Source organism: Pocillopora damicornis, chromosome 7 (genome assembly GCF_964200805.1).
Source record: "Pocillopora damicornis chromosome 7, jaPocDami1.2, whole genome shotgun sequence".
NCBI classification, from domain to species: domain Eukaryota; kingdom Metazoa; phylum Cnidaria; class Anthozoa; order Scleractinia; family Pocilloporidae; genus Pocillopora; species Pocillopora damicornis.
Genome location: NC_142676.1, coordinates 10,614,352 through 10,634,615, shown reverse-complemented (window position 1 = coordinate 10,634,615; position 20,264 = coordinate 10,614,352). Strand labels below are relative to the sequence as shown.

Below are 20,264 nucleotides of genomic sequence, written 5' to 3'. Positions count from 1 at the left end.
CTGTAGCCGAAGACATCATACATCGATCTGTGACAATCCTGTATCGCGAGACCAGCTGATGACCACAACAAGCGTAGAGAGAAAAGGAGTGGTGTATCCTATGGTTACAGTTGACGTGAATGGTGTTAAGTGCCGAGCACTGTTGGATATAGGAGCCGGAAGTTCCTACGCTTCATCAACGCTTCTGGACCGTTTTCATTTGCGTCCTCTCCGTCAACAATTCAAGTGCATCGAAATGATGTTTGGTACTTCAAACAAAGCGGTAGACATATATGGCCTACAAATTCGAAGCGTAGATGGCAAATTTACCATGGAAGCCGAAGTAAACAAAGTCGACCTCAAAGAGTTGTTGACATTGGAAAACCCAAAATGCGCAGAAATCGTAGCTTAATTTTTCTTATTTGAAGGGCGTAACCACAAATGATAACGACAAGAAAGCGATGTTGACTGTTCATCTGATCCTTGGAGCAAACGAGTACGCTAAGATCAAAACAGGGGCAAGACCAAGAGTTGGGTGCTCGGGAGAAGTAGTAGCAGAATATGCGAAGTTCGGCTGGACGATTTTGTCACCTGGAACGGGGTTAGATCTTAGAAACATGTTCTTAACGCAGACCTCCGCAATCGATTACAAAGAAATTGCAAGTTAAGCTATTGCACTGGCAACACCACCTCCTGGACTCCTATCCACTGACCGCACAGAGGGGAGCACCCCATTCGAGGTTATCGGAGCTGATTTTGCAGGGCCCATCAAGTACCGTATCAGAGCCAAAACAGAAGGAAAGGCCTATCTTGCATTGTGAGCATGCAGTCTTACACAAGGACTACTCCTGGAAGTACTACCAAACCTGGCGACCAGTGACTTCCCAAGAAGTTTAAAACAGCTCATCGCACACTGCGGGCGTCCGGAGAAGATATATTCCGACAATGGCAAAACCTTTGTTAGCGCCGAGAAGTGGCTCAAACAAATTATGCGTGACGAGAAGACACAAGACTACTGAGCACATGAGAACATCAAGTGGCAATTCAACCTCAGCCGCGCCGCTTTGTGGGGAGGACAGTTCGAGTGCCTCATCAGACTGGTCAAAACAGCTTTAAACAGGACTATCGGATGCCGAATGTTGACCTGAACAGAGCTGTGTGAACTCGTACTGTATGTGGAGATTGCTTTGAATAATCGCCCTTTATGTATATACCCCTAACTCACTGCTATTTCTTCCATCAAACTAGCCACCAGAACTGAAACCACACCATCTAAGAGAATTTGATCCGACAGAAGAGCTAAATATCTGCGAAGGTGCAAGCAGGCTTTGCGGACCAGGTGGACTACCGAATATTTACGAGGGTTGAGAGAACGACACCGGATGAAACACAAGGGTCAAACCACGCCCGTCATCATCAAGGACGAGGAACGAAATCGCAATAAATGGACAATTGGATTCGTGGAAGATCTGATTTCGGGACGAAACAGAATCGCTCGAGCTGCCAAACTTCGAGCGGGGAAAGAAACACTTGAACGGACAGTATAACACCTTTACCCACTGGAGCTGTCCTGCGATCGGGAGAATGTACAGACTCCTCCGCAACTCAACCCCGAAGCCCCGACATTCAGGCCCAGGAGGGATGCAGCGGTAGCCGCTCCTCATCGCATTCACACATTGATGCTGATTAGAGATGTTTAGGAACACTGAACTGATATACTGGACTAACTTTCCATCTCGTTCATTGAATTTCAATTTTTATCGAGTGTGCCATTCTAGTGTTTTTTCTCCGTGAAACAAAAAAAAAAAAACAGGGGAGTGTGAGAGTTTATTCAGCGTTAATTGATTTCCGGTTGATTTTTTGCGATGAATGTCAGATAACCGAATAACAGGATCATATTATATCTTTAAAATGAGAGAGACCAGAGCATGAGACGAGTGAGGACAGATCAAGTGAATTTTATAAATGAAACGTGAAGTTTCGGAACATAGCAGATTCTTTAGTCTCATTTCCGACACAGAATTTTTGACGAACATGCTAAATGATGCAGAGGAAAATAATATTTTAATCTTTTTAAATTTTTTCCGAAAAATTTTATTAATTTTGCAAATTTTCCTAAACATATAGAGGAAAACTATTAATCTATAGAAATATAGGCTATTGTGAAAAACACAAAATAGTTTGGCAAGCGCTCTAGTATCTATTAAAAGATTTGCCTTCAAGCAAAACCCTTCAAATCGCTTAAGCTCGCCAGCTACAAGAAAGATGAAAAAGAAATAAAGCGTGAGTTAAATTTGCATTGAAGATGAATGGTATCAAAAAAAAAAAAAAAGGAAAAATTAAACTGTTTTTGTCGAAAAAAGTAATTTTTAAGAGCAATAAATTACGAACTTTTTCAAAAAATCGCTGCCACTCAACCACACCGATTTGGCTGAAGTTTGGCAGGAAGGGTGACTTTAGGGTCTGACCACGAAATGGGTATTAAAAAGTTACAATTGTTTTTGCTTGGGAAATTATCGATGAAGCCGGCCTAGTCTGCCCATACTTGCCCGGCAATATGGCGTATCGAAAGGTGTTCTTATGACTTCATCTCGAGTCCTGTCGTAAAGATTTTTTAACATCTCTTGAAATTAATAAAAAAAATCTACCCTTTTTCTTTACATTTATTGGAAAAAAGGGGGAAATGACATATTTCGATGACAAGTTATCTCAACGTTCGAAGGACGTTTTGCGCCGTCTTGAAGAGTGAAAAATTTACCCCAACTTCTTAGCCTGATATCTCCAATGTTACTCAGTACTCCAATCCAGAAATTGCCATTTACTTGGAAGAGTGTTTGTTCATGGAAGAATTGATCTCATTGATAAAGAAATGGTGGAAATGTAAAGGTCAAACGAAAAAATTTATCAATCTATAATGACTTGGCTATATTTGGGACCAGCTCCTAATTCAGCTTACCGGTCAGAAATAAAGGTCTAAGTACTCATTTCGCCTATAATAAAATCAATTCTGGAAGTTTTCCTAACATTATGGAAGTATCTGTTGATTTGGACAAAAGCAAATATCTCTGAGAGAATTCGTCACAATGAGATAATCGATCTGCCATTAACACTCGGAGGGATAAATTTTGCTTACTGTTTTGAGATCGAAAAATATACAAAAAAGACTCTTATGAATTCAATAAAGGCATTGAAGGGATGTTATTGTTGATGCTTTACTCGCTGTTAAAATTATTGGAAGTGTGCTCCTACTGAGGGAGTCTGTCCCGCTCTCCTCACAGTATTTCAGATACTGGTTAATAATACACTTGTTGACCGACATCCTGATAACATTTGGCGTCTGCACTACTTCTCCGGATGACAGTTTTACAACCCTTTCACCAAAGGGAAAGTCTTGCACGATGTAGAGGCTAGTGAGAAAACTCAGAAAATTATCTGGCTGCCTGAGATCAATTTTACAACGAGGGACCGATTTTAGTGCCACGAGTGCCCCACACCCATGATTTGAGCTGTACTACCTTACCTCGCAAAACACGTATTTTGTGAGGCCAGGGATGAAAGGTCGTATTTCTTCATAAGTGGAAACATCCGCCATTATAGAAATGATTTGTTTTCTCACGGTTTTACTTGGCGTTGCTGTGCGCTTCTGCAAGGAAGATACTTTATAATACTCTACGATGACCTAAACTTGGTTGTCTTGGTGGTGTTGAATGCTTCACACAATTTTTCGGATCTTCTTCGTCCCATAACTCACCCTTATGTCTTGCAGACAAAGTCTGCAAAATTGTAACCATAGCGTCGCTTTCTTCGGTGATGTTTCTTCTTTTGGTTCTCTCCATTGCTGACTGCAGGCCTATGTCCATCATTGTAACTGGGGTTACTCCGCAAATACTGAGGAATTCGTTCAACTCCTGTTTGCGGAAGCTCACAACATAATGTCTCTCTGTATCTGCTCCAAGACTTTGTCGTTCTTTAAAGGAATGACATCCGGTGGTACTTCTGTCAACCTCAGGAGAAAGTGGGACCTGTGAATTGAAGTAATCAATCACATAGATTGAGGAACAGTACACTTTATTGGCTTTTATCTTCATGTTTGTGTTTGTTTAAAACTAAAAGTAACACCATGTTGATCGATTAGTTCTTCTTTAAGTATACCGTGCTTTACTGGCATTAAAACCTAACCTGATTTGTAACTACTTTTGCTTAGAGGATCATCATAACAAGGACATCAAACAAAGGGGTAGTTTTTACTTACATGTCCTCTTTACTATGATTTGTCAGGTTCCACAGCGCTATCACTGTTCTTGTCGTCATCGCTCCTATTGTTATCGTTAGCAGTATTTCCACCATCATTTTCGTTTTTACTGACATCAACATCGCCAATATCTTTGACATATCCCATCGTCATCGTTATCAGCACGGCCCCCATCATCCTCGTTAAAACTGATATTAACATCACCAACATCTTTGGCACTCCTCTCATCGTCATCGTTATCAGTACGACCACCACCTTTCTCAAGTTAGTCTCCTTCACTTCGCCCTCTGTTCGCTATCAATCTTATTCTTTTCCTGCATTCTCTGCAAATAGCTGTATAGTAAGGGAAAGAAATATGTGTTTGTAGAATCATTGTCAAAATATCATATAGCCTGCTAGCCTCGTGGCAGCAACCTCTACAGCAATAGAAAAAGCATCAATAAACTCCCAATTACAATGAAATCTTCATTTGGTTAGTTTTGGGCAGATCAAGAGTAAACTAATAGAAATAATGACAGCCAACTCTTGATAAAGAACTTTTGCTTGCCCTAGAGAAAGCCCTCTGTTTCCTTTTGGTGGTAGCCTGTTTGTGTGGCCACTAAATTTTGGGGGTATGGAACATCTTTTACTCCTACACACTCAACGTGTGCCTTAAGCCTCTCGGTGACGTGGGCATATTGCGATTTTGTCCTTTTCCGACATGAAACTGAAGATTGAAATACAAAATGAATGTAAATTACATCAATTTTTAAAATATTCCAGCCCGTGACTAGAAAAGCTACATGCCATTGACCGTGCAGATCGCTGATTTAATCACGAGTTTAACATCATAACAGAGCCTGGTATATACATTGGATTCCATTACGCTTTGGTTGAAACCATATTTTGTCTCTTTTTCGGGGCGTGAATTTTCGAGTACACCATGAAAGGGATATGCACTCGCTCGACGCGATGTTATATGGCAAACTTCGAGAAACCACACCTGACTAACATCATTCTATTGGAAATAAAAAGGGAAAATAATCACTGTAATAAAAAGTCTGGCTTTTTGTTAGAAACGATAACTTTTCTAATGTTGCAGCTCAAAGAAACCAACATGTTTTATCAAATATGATAAATATGGTAGTTACTAAAACAAGGAATGACCTAAAATGACTTAAAATGATCTTGAGTTTGCGGCGCCAGCAAAATTAGAAATTTTGGTCAAGCCAAAACAAAGTCTGCGTGACAAAATAGAGCGTTGGCTCCTTTAGAGTTTTTTTTGTTTTTTTTTTTGGCTTAAATACCCCATGTAGTCACTTTCATGGCCGTTTCAAGGAGCGCTGTGTAGTGCCACCATGGACAAAGGCAAGCGAGAGGAATGTATGATTTCATCAGTCAATTAAGAAAAACGCGAGACAATCCACTGTTGCTTCTTAATTAAGGTCCTTGAGCTTCTTCCCTTGCTGGCGTTCGTAAATTCATTGAAGGTATGCCAAAAGACTACCACTAATAGAAAGAAAAATCAACTGATTCTCCTCAAAGATTTCATTCGCCGAGAAATATTCCTTCTATATTTTTTGTACGGTCATTTTTTAACGTGTGCGCCACCACGATGTTGAAGTAACTTCCCATAAACGGAAACACATTTTAATTTTCTATGGCACTCTATGATAATTGAAAACCCACCTTTTTATTTCTTTTTTTGACTTCTTACTAGTTACAAAATCGGAATATAATGGACTTACTTCATCAAATTCGTTCGTTAGAACTTCTTATCGATAAGTGAACGTTTGCTTGTAGAGTCCGAAAGAGGTGCTTGTTTTGATAATTAAATTGGTAAAAAACGGGCTTACGAAGTAGGACTTCTCCCTCCTGAGAATAAAAATGATCACAACAATAATAAAAATAATAATAATAATTACAAGAAAAAGTCAGCAATTTCTACCCCAACATCATTCCAGTTTTTGATAATGAAGATAAGATGTCAGACCGTGTATTAGTGTATATCAAGTGAAAAGTTTGAAACTTGTGTATAAATCAAAGCTAATTTGAACTTGTGAAAATGAATTTCTGCTGATTCATTGCCTCTAATTGCCATTATTGCCAGACGAGAGCAGTAAATCATGGAGAAGGAACACAATGCCAGCTGTTGTGTAAAAGCGATAACCCAGGAAACCATTAAATGAATTCTTCATTTTCACAAACTAGGCTTACATCTATCCATTTAGTTAACGCACGCATTTTCAACGACGAGCCAATTTAGTCAATTACATTATGACATAGAACTTTTGCGAGCTTTACCGGTCTAAACGTCTTATCGATTTTGTTATGAATATAAAATTGTAGAAAGGTTCATGACCTAAAACAATTCTTTCAGGTTCAATTTATCCTAAGTCAGCACAAACAGTTTAAATATCAGTGTGCTTATCATTTACCAAATTTGATTTATCATTCCTAAAATGGGAAAGATTTCGTGGAGGTGAATTTGCTAACGTGTTACACCGCTGCATAATCATAACGGTCATATATGAATTTTTCATGATAGCATGTCAGGCCTCAAAATGATGTGACAAAGCTTAATTATGGCAATTGACAGGCAAATTATTGCTGAACCGAGCAGCATTCTAAACAAACATTTTTATTGGCAGAAACTAAGGCACAACAGCTGACATGCAAAATAATTTGACTACTATTGGTTTAACCAGCGACAGCCTAATTTCCATTGTTTCAAACTTCCCGTGTCATGATAAGTAATATTAAGTAAAGAATTCGTTTCTTGACCAGAATTTTTCTAATCGTTTTCTGTATCATGTATTCTGTTTCTGTATCCCTTCTCTTATTGGAGCTCTGCCTTATGATACAAAGGGCTGTCGGATCACAAGGTTAGTTTCAGTATGACTTACATCCAATTTTTGTTTACCTTTGGTTCGAGTATTGGTATTTTATTTTCTATTTTTTGGGAAACGTTTTATTTAATAATAAGAACTCGTCATTAAGACAGAAAATTAGCTTTATCCACCTATAGTAAATGAAGAATTGTCGTTAAAATATTCAGTTATCAACGCACAGATAGTACTTTGAAGAAATATGACATTTTCGTGTACGAATGTGTATTAACTAAGTAATCCTAATAAGTTGGGCTAAGAGTCGGTATCTTTCAACTGATGGTTTTTAAAGGGTTGAGTGAAAAAGCTATTGACAAAGTCAATTTAGCTGAATACAGAGAATAAAATGAATAATGATTAATTCCTGAAGTTGATCTTGAGTACCCACAGAAATTACACGATAGTCAAAATTTGTATTTCTCAAGATATGCTTTAAAATTATTATGAGAAAAAAACAGGAAAGAAATACAAAGTAAGCATCGCACAGGTTAAAAAACTAGTTCTAACATTGTCGTATGAATTAAAATGCTGTGACTCATTTCTTCGGAGAAAGTTCTTATTGCATCGTTGATTTCATGTTTTTCTGAGATTGTCACGCAATGGTAAGCGAGCTAAGCGAGCTATTTACTAACAAAGTTTACTGACAAACTTTACTGACAAACTTTACTGGTGATTCATGACATACTTATAAGTCGCATTTCCACGCACTTTCTTGAACCCCAGTTTTTAACAACACTTTGCTTGCACTGTCTGCTGAATGTTATTTTTCATCAATATTCTCATCCTTGTTTCAGTTTGTTCAGTCCTTTCTTATTTTCGTATTTTCTTAAAATAAGCTATGATATTTTACCATAATTCATATTGTTTTCACTCGGTCTTTCTCATTTATGTTATTTTACGGCTATCAGTTCCGTTGCGATTAAAAGATGTTAACGGTTAATTTCTTTTTTTCTTTTTTTTTTTAACACTTATGGTTAAAATTTGTCTGTATTTTCGTCTAATTTGTTTAGTCGTTTATCTTTTAACAATTAGCTCCATTAAGACCCTCTTGTAAGAAATTCTTTTAACTTTCCTCCATATGCCTCAGATTAAAAGCTATTTAGAATATCATGTTTACTAATTGTACTGTGCAGCCCGCAGAAGCTGAAAAAAAATCGCTTCTCAATACGCAAATACCTAAACGGTCTTTAAAAGCATTCAATTTCTTATTTACCTTCGAACATAGTGATGCTTGTTAACAAACAGAGCGAGTAGGTCCATGCCAAAATTAAAGCAGCCGCTTGTTCAAAGCTGTTTTCCTCGAAATTGCATCAATGTTTTCTGTGCAGTAGCATAGACGTTGAACGTCCAATGTAGTTGAGCAAATCAAGTGTGATGTCGATTGCATCAAAAGATAGAGAAGAAGCTAGTTAAATTTGTGCCTGGTTCTATATTTAATTTATTAAAAAAAAGGCGCATGTGGCAGCACGAGGAATAGCTTCCCTTTACTGCAACTATACAATAATGATTTTCATGTATTCAAAGTCGTTTAAGATATTATTGTTTACATTTATAACAAGCCGGCCAAAACACGTTCAGCAGCATATCAAATAGTTCGACGCACGGGTGGGTGGAAATGCTATACATGTAAGAGTAAGAACTGGAAATTGACTCCAGTCTTATATGCCTGGAGTTTCCACTCCTAACGGATGACCACCATAACTCCTCCCGCAAATCATCGATAATGTCTTCCAATTTCCGTTTGATCTTCATGTTATAACCATAATTTTAATATTATAAGTTTTTTTTCATTTCCGCAATAACGTATAACTTTATTTACTAGTAGGTCTCAGTGGGGTGATGGCTTTTATTGACTAACGGAAAAAATTTTGGCTTTATTAAGGCTACCATTTAATTTCTTTCCGCCAAGTCTAAAACACTGAACTTTTATAGTTAACTTTGTTTACGACTGACGGTACACATCTGTCAGTTCTACGCCCAACAGCTGCATTAATTTGCGGCTAACTAGTCGACTAAGCGACTTGGTCGCTTGGGCGACTAATTCGATTATTTGAACCATTCTAAAAAAGGATTCTGATTGGCTTATTGTAGCGTGCTTAGTGAGAGTAGAGAGCATGCTGACGACACTGTTGTTCGCTTTTGACATAAACTTTGTTTTGACTGATTGTAATGCGTGGGGAATTTAACAGATTCTTTACCATAAAATAAATAGAGAAGCCTTGACTGTGCTCTGCTCTGTTTTAAAGTAGGGAGAAACACGAGACGTAGTCAAGTGTTTCTCCCTACACTTTTTCCATGCTCTAGCCGCTTCCTGAGTGCTTAATAATTGAACAGAGCGCAGTCAAGGCTTCTCTATTTGTTAAACAGTAGCTGAAAATTATGGAGAATGAATATATTGACACGCAGGAAGTTCTTACCAGTACCAAAGTAAACAATGTTTGTATGATAATTTAACAAAGATTCAAAATGCCAGCTGTTGTGCATGTGTAGGAGTGAAAAATTAGTAAGTCATCAAATAAATTCCTCATTTCCACGAACTAGCTTTACATATCTGCAATTCTTTAACGCGCGGATTTTCAACGAAGAACCAATTTAGTTAATAATATTATGGTACAGAAATTTTGCGAGCTTTTCCGGTCTAAACGTCTGCTCGATTTTGTTTTGAATGCAAAATTGTAGGAAAGTCCGGTGACCTATATTTTTGGAGACCACCTCGTTTAAACCAATTCTTTCATGTCCAATTTATCTTAATTCAGCACAAACGGTTTGAATATCAGCGTGCGTATCATTAAGGAAATTCCATTTACCTTTTACCATGCGACAGTATGGATATGAAAAGCTTCGTGGAAGTGAATTGGCTATCGTGTAACACGGCTGCATAATTACAACTGTTATTTATCGGCTTTTTTTATGATAGCATGTCACTTCGCAGAATAATGTGACAAACTTTTTTTATGGCAATTGACAGGCAAATTATTGCTGAACTGAGCAGCATTCTAAGCAAACATTTGTACATGTATAAAGTAACACAGAACAGTTGACGTACGAAACAGTTTGACACCCAATGGTTTAACCGGCGACAGCCTAATTTCTACTGTTTCAGGCAAACGTTTAAATGGCCAGAACTTTTCTAATCGTGCTCCGTATCATGTATTCTGTTTCTGTCTCCTTTTTTTTATTGGAGCTCTGCTTTATGATACCTAAGGCTGTCAGGTCACAAGGTTCATTTCAACTTTTCGTTTTAAAGGGTTGAGTGAAAAAGCTATTGATAAAGTCAATTTAGCTGAATACAGAGAAGAAGTTGATCTTGAGTACTCACAGAAATTACACAATGGTCAAAATTTGTATTTCTTAAGATATGCTTAAAAATTATTATGAAAAAGCAGGGAAAAAAATACAATGTAAGCATCGGACTGGTTAAAAAATTAGTTTCTAAAATTGTCGTATGAAATAAAATCCTGTGACACATTTCTTCGGAGAAATTTCCTGTTGCATCATTGATTTCCTGTTTTTCTGAGATTGTAACGCAATGGCAAGCGAGCAAAATTGAAATAGAAAATATTTATTCACAAACAAAGTTTACTGACAAAGGTTACTGACAAGCTTTACTGACAAAGTTTGCCGACAAACTTTACTGACAAACTTTACTCGTTATCCATGACCTCATTTCCTTCCTCTTGCCTTCTATTTTCACTGCAGCTAACTGTTCTCCAGGTAAATGTTTTGTCATATCCTTCGTTTCATTCAATTTTTTCTTGGTTTTTTTTCTTGTTCCATTATTACTCCACATTAAAACACTTCTTTGAGGATGCTTTGGTTTCGGCCGTGGAAATTTACACGATATGTTTTGAGCACAAGCTTAGCGCACCACGCGTTCAGCATACCACAGGACAAGAAATTCAACAAAAAGCCTTTGCATTTGTTTGGGAATAGCCAAATGTTGATTGCCTGAGACACGCCCCATGGACTTACTTGAAATAAAATCGCCATCGTTCACGGGTTTCCAAAGAAATGAGTGGGTTTCGAATAACTGATTCATGGCCTATTGTATTTGTAAGAGATAATAAGACCCAAGAATCAGTCATGGTCATACATGCCGCATGTTAAAAATATGCAAATATGATGATCTAATCAAAGTTCATGCAACATGACCCCGTTGACCTTAAGTTTTGTGCGCCATAACAAATGATCTATGACAAGGCGAGAACCGACCTCCAGAAAAAGGTATAACTGGACAAATCACAACATATCCAACGTCCCAAACGTATTGTGGAAAGTAAAAAAAAGCTCTACCACGCGAAAGAAGATGAACTGAGCTGGTCATGAACTGTTGTCCTTTTAACTACTGACTGCTTGATAGTAATAGTACCGGTAGTCACGCACGATAGCCGCGATCGGAAATATTGACCTTAAAAAGTCAAGTCACTGTTAATTACGCACTCGGTAACTCAGGCCCCGTTCTCACTCATAAGTGGTGAATTGTATTCAACGAGAGAAGAGAAACAGAAAACTCACTTTTTCTTTCTGAATTAAATAGACGGTGTAAATCTAGAAGTGAAAAGTTTACTTATCTATATTCAATGTTTAATTTTGCAGCTCAATAGCCTGCATGTAATAAACACATCAAGTAAATCTCCCTAGTTGTAGCTCCTCCAGGATCACCTCTTAGGTCTTAGGTCTTAGGTCTTAGGTCTTAGGTCTCAGGTCTCAGGTCTTAGGTCTTAGGTCTCAGGTCTTAGGTCTTAGGTCTCAGGTCTTAGGTCTTAGGTCTTAGGTCTTAGGTCTTAGGTCTTAGGTCTTAGGTCTTAGGTCTTAGGTCTTAAGTCTTAGGTCTTAGGTCCTAGGTCTAAGGTCCTAGGCCCTAGGTCCTAGGTCTTAGGTCCTAGGTCTTAGGTCCTAGGTCTTAGGTCTTAGGTCTTAGGTCTTAGGTCTTAGGTCTTAGGTCTTAGGTCTTAGGTCTTAGGTCTTAGGTCTTAGGTCTTAGGTCTTAGGTCTTAGGTCTTAGGTCTTAGGTCTTAGGTCTTAGGTCTTAGGTCTTAGGTCTTAGGTCTTAGGTCTTAGGTCTTAGGTCTTAGGTCTTAGGTCTTAGGTCTTAGGTCTTAGGTCTTAGGTCTTAGGTCTAAGGTCTTAGGTCCTAGGTCCCAGTTCTTTGGTCTTAGGTCTTAGGTCTTAGGTCTTAGGTCTTAGGTCTTAGGTCTTAGGTCTTAGGTCTTAGGTCTTAGGTCTTAGGTCTTAGGTCTTAGGTCTTAGCTTTCGTTACACCCTTCACCACATGGGTATTTTGGCGAAATCTTCGTTCTTTTAGGACCACGATTGGACGATATATCCCCGCATACCATCGAATTTCTCTGCAATTTCAAGCTGCTTTTCTCTTTGACGGTGTATTGCACTCTGAGTGCCAGAAAGCGTCTGGTGCGAGATTTAAACCTGCCATTCGGTCAAAGAGTTGAGTGGGAGGCAAGCCCCAGCACCTCGAGTGATGTTGAAACCGTCTGTGGGACACTAGGGTCTTGTTTCTTGAATATGATGATATTATCCTGAATTATAAATACAACTGTGAACAGAAAGGCTAAAAGTTTTAGAGAGTTTCTCAAAATTCTTTCGGCTGCCATTGCATCATATGCATATTCCTTTGCCGACGCAAGCTGTCCACAAATTGCCACTTTTAACTGTTTTGTTTTCCTCGGAGATTCCGATTCTCAGCTTAGCCGTTCAAATTGTACTTTTAAAAGATTCTCTTAAGAAAGTCTACAGTTTATATCAGTTAGGCGAAAGAGGAAAGCCGAACTGTCAAATTCGAGCTCGTCCTATTTCACTTACTTAGTGAGGTGTTAATTTAGAATTATTATTAGCTGTCTCAAAAACACAACCGTTAGACGAAAGAAAAAAGCGGAACTGTCAAATTCAAGCTCGCCTGTTTAACAGAGGAATGAAATATCTCCCAATCATTATAGTGTTAGTTACTTAACACCTTCTTTAATCGGACTCCTATCTTTTTAAGCTGGGTTAACACCAAGATAGACTTTCACACAAGCGTTAGTTCGACTGTTATCGAAAGTTGAAAGAGTTTTGTTGAAGACGGTTTGGTTTAGAGAAAGAAAAATCTTACCATCTCTCATATTTCTATCTACAGTTAGGTTTGTTTATTACACGCGACGTGATCACATGACATGATAACCAACAGAATTTCTCAAACTATAAGCTTTCCATATTCTTTTGTTTTGAATATAAACTTAGGGTTTCGTCTCGGCTAAGAGACTCATGCCGTTCACTAAACACCTTTTAGGATAGTCTACGCAACAATCTCGATAGTCTGTAATTGCTTGTAATCCATTACAATGTTTGCAACCATCTCCCGCGGCCACTGTAATATTTACCTTCCATGAAACAGGTAAACATCTCGAGAGAGGAAATTATTAGTAAGATGTAAAATTCTCCAATTCATTGTATAACTTTAGATTCTAATTCGTTGCATTAGCTGGTGTTTGGTTTCACTTTTTATACCAGCAAAAGGGGGAAACTAATTAGCATAATCACCTCACGCCATACATCATGACAGGACGGAAAATGCGTGCACTGTAAGTACCTCCCGTTGTCCCCATACAAACCCTTAGAAAAGTTTTCTAAGGCTTTGTATGGGACAAAGGGAGGTACTTACAGTGCACGCATTTTCCGTCCTGTCATGAAGCCGGATATTTTTTTATTAGGTTTTGATGGTCCATGGAAATGTTTAGTATGTCACCGGAGAATGTCGTGGTCCAATAACGGCATAAAATAATTAATGATGGAAACAAATTTCCAGAAAGGAGGGTCAATTCATTGCGTTCCGTGTGCAAATTATCAGAAGAAACTGCAAGAATTCTTTCAGAGTGTATGCGTCTTGTTTCGTAAATAACACCGAAATATATTTTTGCTTGATTCTGTGTCCCTGTAAGCTATGCAGAATGTCTGTAAAGGCCAGAGTGTCAATTTTTAATTTTTTATCTTCTCCACACTGTGCGTGGCTCATGGCCTGATTCAGTGATAATTATCGAGGAGTCGCCATCCAATCATCTTTGTTTACTTTGTAAGTCAAGGAAGCGTTACCATACGGATCATGTTCATGCGACGTTTCAGGACAACTTGGGACCATTCTCTCTTCAGTTATTATAAAAACCTAAAATCTTCAACGTAGAAGATAAAAAAAACAAAGTTTAAATGGTCAAAGTGTTATCTCGAGCGCAATTGAGCAAACACGCGGATTTGCGTTGTTTTAAAGATGTTAGTGAATGGAAGTTTGAGAGATACCCGCGGTTCTAAGGCAATCGGTGCACTAATACGCCTTTTTGGCCCGATTTACGCCTGTATTTATTACAATTATTTCTTAAAAATTGGGTGGTCCGACCAAAAATAAACTTTGGCTTGTGGCGACACAACTGTTTTTGAAATACGCCTTAAACCCTTTTCATGGGCAAAAAAAAAAAAACCTTTACTATCGACGGGAAGTCGAGAGGACCGCTCTTAGCGAGAGCGGTACTCAAGTGTATGGTTGTGAGTTATGTAGCATTCAGTTAGAAAAAATACATAAATCCTATCTACTAAATTAGTTATTCAGTTTCTTTTTTCGTCTCTCACTCTGCGTGTTATCCGCCCTTTGCGCTGCCTCACACTTGCCTCCGATCGATTGAAAAATGCAAGGAAATACTTCTTTTCTGTAGGTTGTCATAGTTAAGACTAAAGCTGGATTCGCGGTCTTATAGTTTCCGAGTCTCATTAACACAAAAGTGTAGTAGTTTAACTTTCCAAATGTTGAAAGAAAAATGATATTGATTGTGCAACGTAAAAGAGAGAGCGCTTTTTAGGGGAGCGTTTGCATTAAAGACTGAAAAGATATGATAAGATTTATGTATACGCCCCTAAGATCAAACTCGCATTTAACAAAAAGGTGTGGTATTTACTAGCGTCTTTAATATGCATTACCCTAGCAGTTTTTGGGAAGAGTTTTGATTAAATAAATAACGGAACAAACTATTTGCTAAACTATATAAAAAAAAGTACCTTATTAAAAAACTGTAACAGATGTATTTAGCTATTCGCTGAAAATGCTCCATTGCCCGATCATCAGAAAACAACACTGCGGATCACCGAGTAACAGACGTTAGACAAGGTCTGTTTTCTATAGATGAGTTCCGTTATTTGAATGTGCCACGAGTTGGAATTTTCTCGGTGCACGACGACTTGGAGTGTACCATGAGATGCCTTCAACATCCTTCCTGTGTTTCTGTGAACCTGGCCCTCGAAATAAGACTGTGGTGCGAGTTATTGTCATCTGATAAGTACAGCAACCCCAAGGAATTCAGACAAAACGAAAGCTCATATCACTATCACATCGTGGTAAGGACTCTCTTCTGTGTTTTTTCATATTTCAAAGCAGCCTGTCCGGGGAAACACTTTATAAGATATTAATCGCACCTTAATTAAGGAAGCGTCATCCAAGATGAATGATCAGTAACCTCTTTTGGGATTAAAATAATTACCCGCGCCTTCTTCCGGAGTGAACGTTCGTCTTCCTTCAAGACTGAAGGAGATGTGCTTTTTCCGATTATCATTTCACTCGCTCTCTCGTTAATTCGCTTACTTCTCTATTCACTCATTTCATTGTTCATCCCTTCATATTCTAAGGTGGGCCAACCACGACCTAACTCCACAGAAAAACAATCTTTAAATCGAATGGCTATTGTATAAGTTTCTCTTAAGTGAATATTGCAAAAGCAGCTCATGTGTGACTTTTCAACACCCTTGCATAGTACGCTGTTTGGGTTAAGTCGTGTCATACTGAGCGTGAAAGTTCTTTTTTATCTCTCTCTTTCTTCGGAAGAACATGTGTGCTGACAATCCTTGCGCGAACAACGCCACTTGTCGAAGCAGTTTTACAGACAAACTTTATCAGTGTCTATGTCCTGCCGGATACAAAGGTCCGAGGTGCCAAACAGGTAAACAAAAAAATCCTTTATATCGTTCAAGTGAGATCTTCAATTCAATTATTAAGAAGCATTCAAGTCGAACACTAACTGCATGAACATGTGTCATTTACATCATCATTTCTAAGCAACAAAAAAAAAAAAAAAAAACCAAAGAGAGAATGAAAGAGAGAGACCCACAGAGGAAAGTAAACTTACATGCTTTTTTCTTAAATCTGAAACTGGCGTCTAAGATTTATAAAGTAATTCTAATTGTTTGTAAGTGAAGTGGATTAAAATATAACTATAATAAACCTACATACGAATACATTGGATTTAGTACTAATGAGATTGAAAAGAAAAGCAAATGATTACCTGCAATTCCACCTGACCCACTAATTCATCTGTTTGTTTCCTTCTCTTCCTGTTTCTTTTGTTGTCTTCAGACATCGATGAGTGTGCCAAAGGGATTCACAATTGCAGTCCCCATGCCTTTTGCAACAATACCAAAGGGTCTTACTACTGCGCATGCAAGCCCGGATTCACTGGGAATGGCCAAGGATGCAAAGGTACATGCAAACGTTGACTTTTGTACACATTAAGTTAAGAGGGGTTCCTATGAAAGAACGTTCTGATGAAAATGTCAACGCACTGCATTAACCATAACGCGTAACGCAAAGCACATAGCAAACAGAGCATGAATTCACAAATATATGAAATTAGAAGAGTATTTCGTGGGTTGATACCATGAAATTTGAGCAGGAAAAAGAGCAGAATGATTAATCACTCTTCAAACACAAGTTACTTTAGTTACTTGGAGAGCCATCAGTTAATTAGTAACTTTAAAGACTGGATGGAAATAATTATTATCAATGATAATGATACCCTCTCTTCTTTTGTAGGATTTGAAGTAACATGCATGCATGCCACTCAAGAAAGTCCTCTAGAAAAGAAAATGTTTCAGTTCAGCCAGGAAGAAAAAAAATACTAACACACGAGAGACAATATAATTTTATAATTCTAATCAAAGGTATTTTTAAACTACTTCCAGAAGCTACTTCGTGTAAAGAAATTTATGACAAGGATATGTAAGTAGAATTGATATCCGATTATTTATTATCTATTATTATTAAGTCCATCACGTCACCGAATATAACCCAATTTTCAAGCCACATTCCATACGCGAAGAAAGTCCGTCTAAATTAAATTCACTTTGGTGGAGTGTATTACTGTCCTCACAGAAGTGAAAAATATCCTTTGCCCCCAGAAACCTGTTTAATTCCAGGATAAATAACCAAGCCTTGTTGCTACAAAGGCTGTTGTTGATATTCTGCAGTTTTTGACGTCGTCTTTTGCTGAAGGATCAACTTTTCATTTGCTTATTTGTTGAATCATTATTGTTATTATCACTCAGTATCTTTCCTATTATCATTTTCATTGTCACCGTTGTAGCTATGATAACTATTTTTATAAGCTCAAGTTTTATTTCATCATCATTGTTTTTATTATTAGTTGTATTCCTTTTCTTTTTTTTTTCATTTTGATTCAAAAGATCCAATGTGAGTGGTGTGGTTACCCTTCTTGTTGACTCCCAACCATTGTCCGTTTTTTGTCACATGGGAAATTTTGGGTGTGGAGATGGAGGATGGACGCCAGTCATGAAAATTGACGGCAGAGAGGTGCACACTTTTATTAAATAATTCATCTGGTGCATAAACTCGCTCTCTTTAAAAACTTTTCAAGTTAAAAAACGTGCCTGTTCCACATGTGTGCCTTTTTTTTTTAATCGAGAAGGTAATGCACGAAGAACAGACGTTGTTCAACGTAAATTTCAAAACTCGTGTGTAGTGACTGAAAAAGAATGTCTTAATTATCTTAACATATTTGTCTCTGGTATCATGTAACAGCTAGATAAGAAATATAAACCATCGGGATCATAATTCGGTTAAAAGCAGATCCACTACAGGACGTCGACAGCAGAAAACCCATCAATTCGGAGAAAAAAAATTTAAAAATTAGTTGCTTCTCTATTTCAGACCACCTTCCGTTACCATGCAGGTTATTGGAGTAATTACGATGAAAAAAAAATTAATGCATCATTAAATATCCATTTAACAAAGTGTGGTTATTTTATAGTTATAATTAGTGATCCTGACTAGAATCTTATCTTATGGTTTTGATCAGATCGACTAAACAACAGCTTTCTTTTGAAGCAACAGATAAAGGTCAAATTGCTTGTTATTGTAATTACTGATATTATTTACAAAACGAGAACAAATGAGCTCTTATCCTTTTTCAGAAAACCTTCCGTTTTGAAAAATCTTACTGGACTGATAAAAACGAGTACAACCCTTCAGGAGGAGAGACTGGGTTTGACGAACAAGAATCAAAGCTACCCACCTACTGGAACACATCCTTCTCCAAGATCTGTCTTGGAATGAAGATCAACCAACAGCTCAGATTTATTGTTGTCAACAGGCTGGCTGACTCTCTGCACTCAATAATTGCTGATGGCCAATACCGAAGCACGTCGCTGGGTCGTGACGGGTGGAAAAAGTTGATTGGCAGCAACGCCTCTTTACAGCACAACTGTAACAAGGAAGGATTCAATGCCTTTAGTGGTCGAACTGATCGTTCTAAAGTCAGAATTGGTATTGTTAGCAATGACCAGAACGACTGCCACTCGTGTGACTCTTTGATTGGATTTGGTACGGGAAGTCACCTTAATAACGCAAAATCTTGTGAAAACGAGGCACCGAATGGAACTTCAGATAATGGACACAAGAGTATCAAAGCCATGGGGTACATATTGGTGCAATAAAACTATACTTTGTTGTTTAAAGTCCGTGAACCACGCTTGTTTCACCTTGGAGACACCTTATTCCGACAAAACAGTCCAGGCAAACGGTCGTGAAAAAGCCCTAAATATACAGTAACCACACATTTAAACTGTTAAAGAGATATGAAATTCATTTAATTCAATTTAATTTATAATAAAGTTCGGATATAACGCGCACTGTCATTGGTTGAAAGAGCGTGCTCTAGGAGAGTATGGAGCATAGAGCTGAGCTAAAGCTGTCACGCCATCTGCCAAACTGTACTATGTTCGAGCTTTTCCGGGACTTCTTTTTAGCTTTTTCCCGATAATTGAAAGTGAAATTTCGGAACTGAAGCGAGCCGTCAAGTAGCAACAGAAGAATCAAACAAAGGTTTGTAAACATACCAGGCGCCGTAATTTACGTTATTAAAACGACTACGTCTCGCGTTTCTCCCTACACTTCTTTCGTGCTCTAGCCGCTTCCTACGTACTTTATAACAGAACAGAGCACAGCCAATGCTTCTCTATTTGTTAATTAGTGCCCATTTTTTAGCGTAATTTGCTAAAAACGGTTAGAACATGGTAGTTAATTCACAGTTTCAATAAAGTTTATTGTTGCCGCAGTGTGTCGAATCTTTAAAGTATCGTCTGATTTTTTCGCTGTGATTGCTCCTATAACTAATAGCCCCAAGATGTTGGAGAAAAATATGCCACGGAAAGTACAATTTCTGGTTGAACCTTGTGGGTATCAGGTCCATCGAAACGTTTTCGGACAAAAAACAATTCTAGTAGCATGAACATGTCAAAAATCCTAATGAAAAGTGTTTGTCACGGAGGCGCACAGGTGAAATACGAAAATAATTATTACTCTACAAACATATTTATTCAAGCCAAACACAAAAACCAGATGACGCTCTTAGTCAGAGATATTGTAATAATATGATAATAATAACTTTAGTTACCCTACAAAATGGATCAGCTAGTACCGTAATAAAAGCTGGTATTAACCCATGTGTAGCTATAATAAAATACTCTATAACTTCTATTTCTATGAATAAAATATCGACTACTGGAGAAAAATCAACCATAAAACTTAGCTAGCGAACAATGATGCGATTCAACATCTAAATCTCTAAAATAACCATATAACTCAGTCTTAAATCTCTTCAAAGAGGTTATATCCCCCATGCATTTGGGAAAACTATTCCGATCTGCTGTTGTAGAATACTGAAAAGTTGTTTGGCCAGTTTTCGTGTTGACCCTGGAAAGATGCAATAAAGTCTCATCACGTAAATTTCTATCATGCATACGAGATCTACGTATAAGATAATCCACCAGTTGATCAGGGCAACTAAGATTATGTACAATCTTAAAAGACAATACGGCACGCAAAAAACGCCTACGATTTC

General features: G+C 37.9%; 1 protein-coding gene across 1 annotated transcript; it reads left to right on the top strand.

Moving 5' to 3' along the window:
- The first annotated feature begins 6,962 nt into the window (after positions 1–6,962).
- LOC149042511 (uncharacterized) lies at positions 6,963–19,475 on the top strand. Its single transcript, XM_089213142.1, has 7 exons — positions 6,963–7,095; positions 15,203–15,471; positions 15,956–16,070; positions 16,484–16,618; positions 17,092–17,125; positions 17,590–17,716; positions 18,337–19,475. Exons 1-7 carry the CDS (start codon positions 7,023–7,025, stop codon positions 18,856–18,858), a joined length of 1,275 nt encoding a protein of 424 aa, XP_089069268.1. The 5' UTR covers positions 6,963–7,022; the 3' UTR covers positions 18,859–19,475.
- The last annotated feature ends 789 nt before the right edge of the window (positions 19,476–20,264 follow it).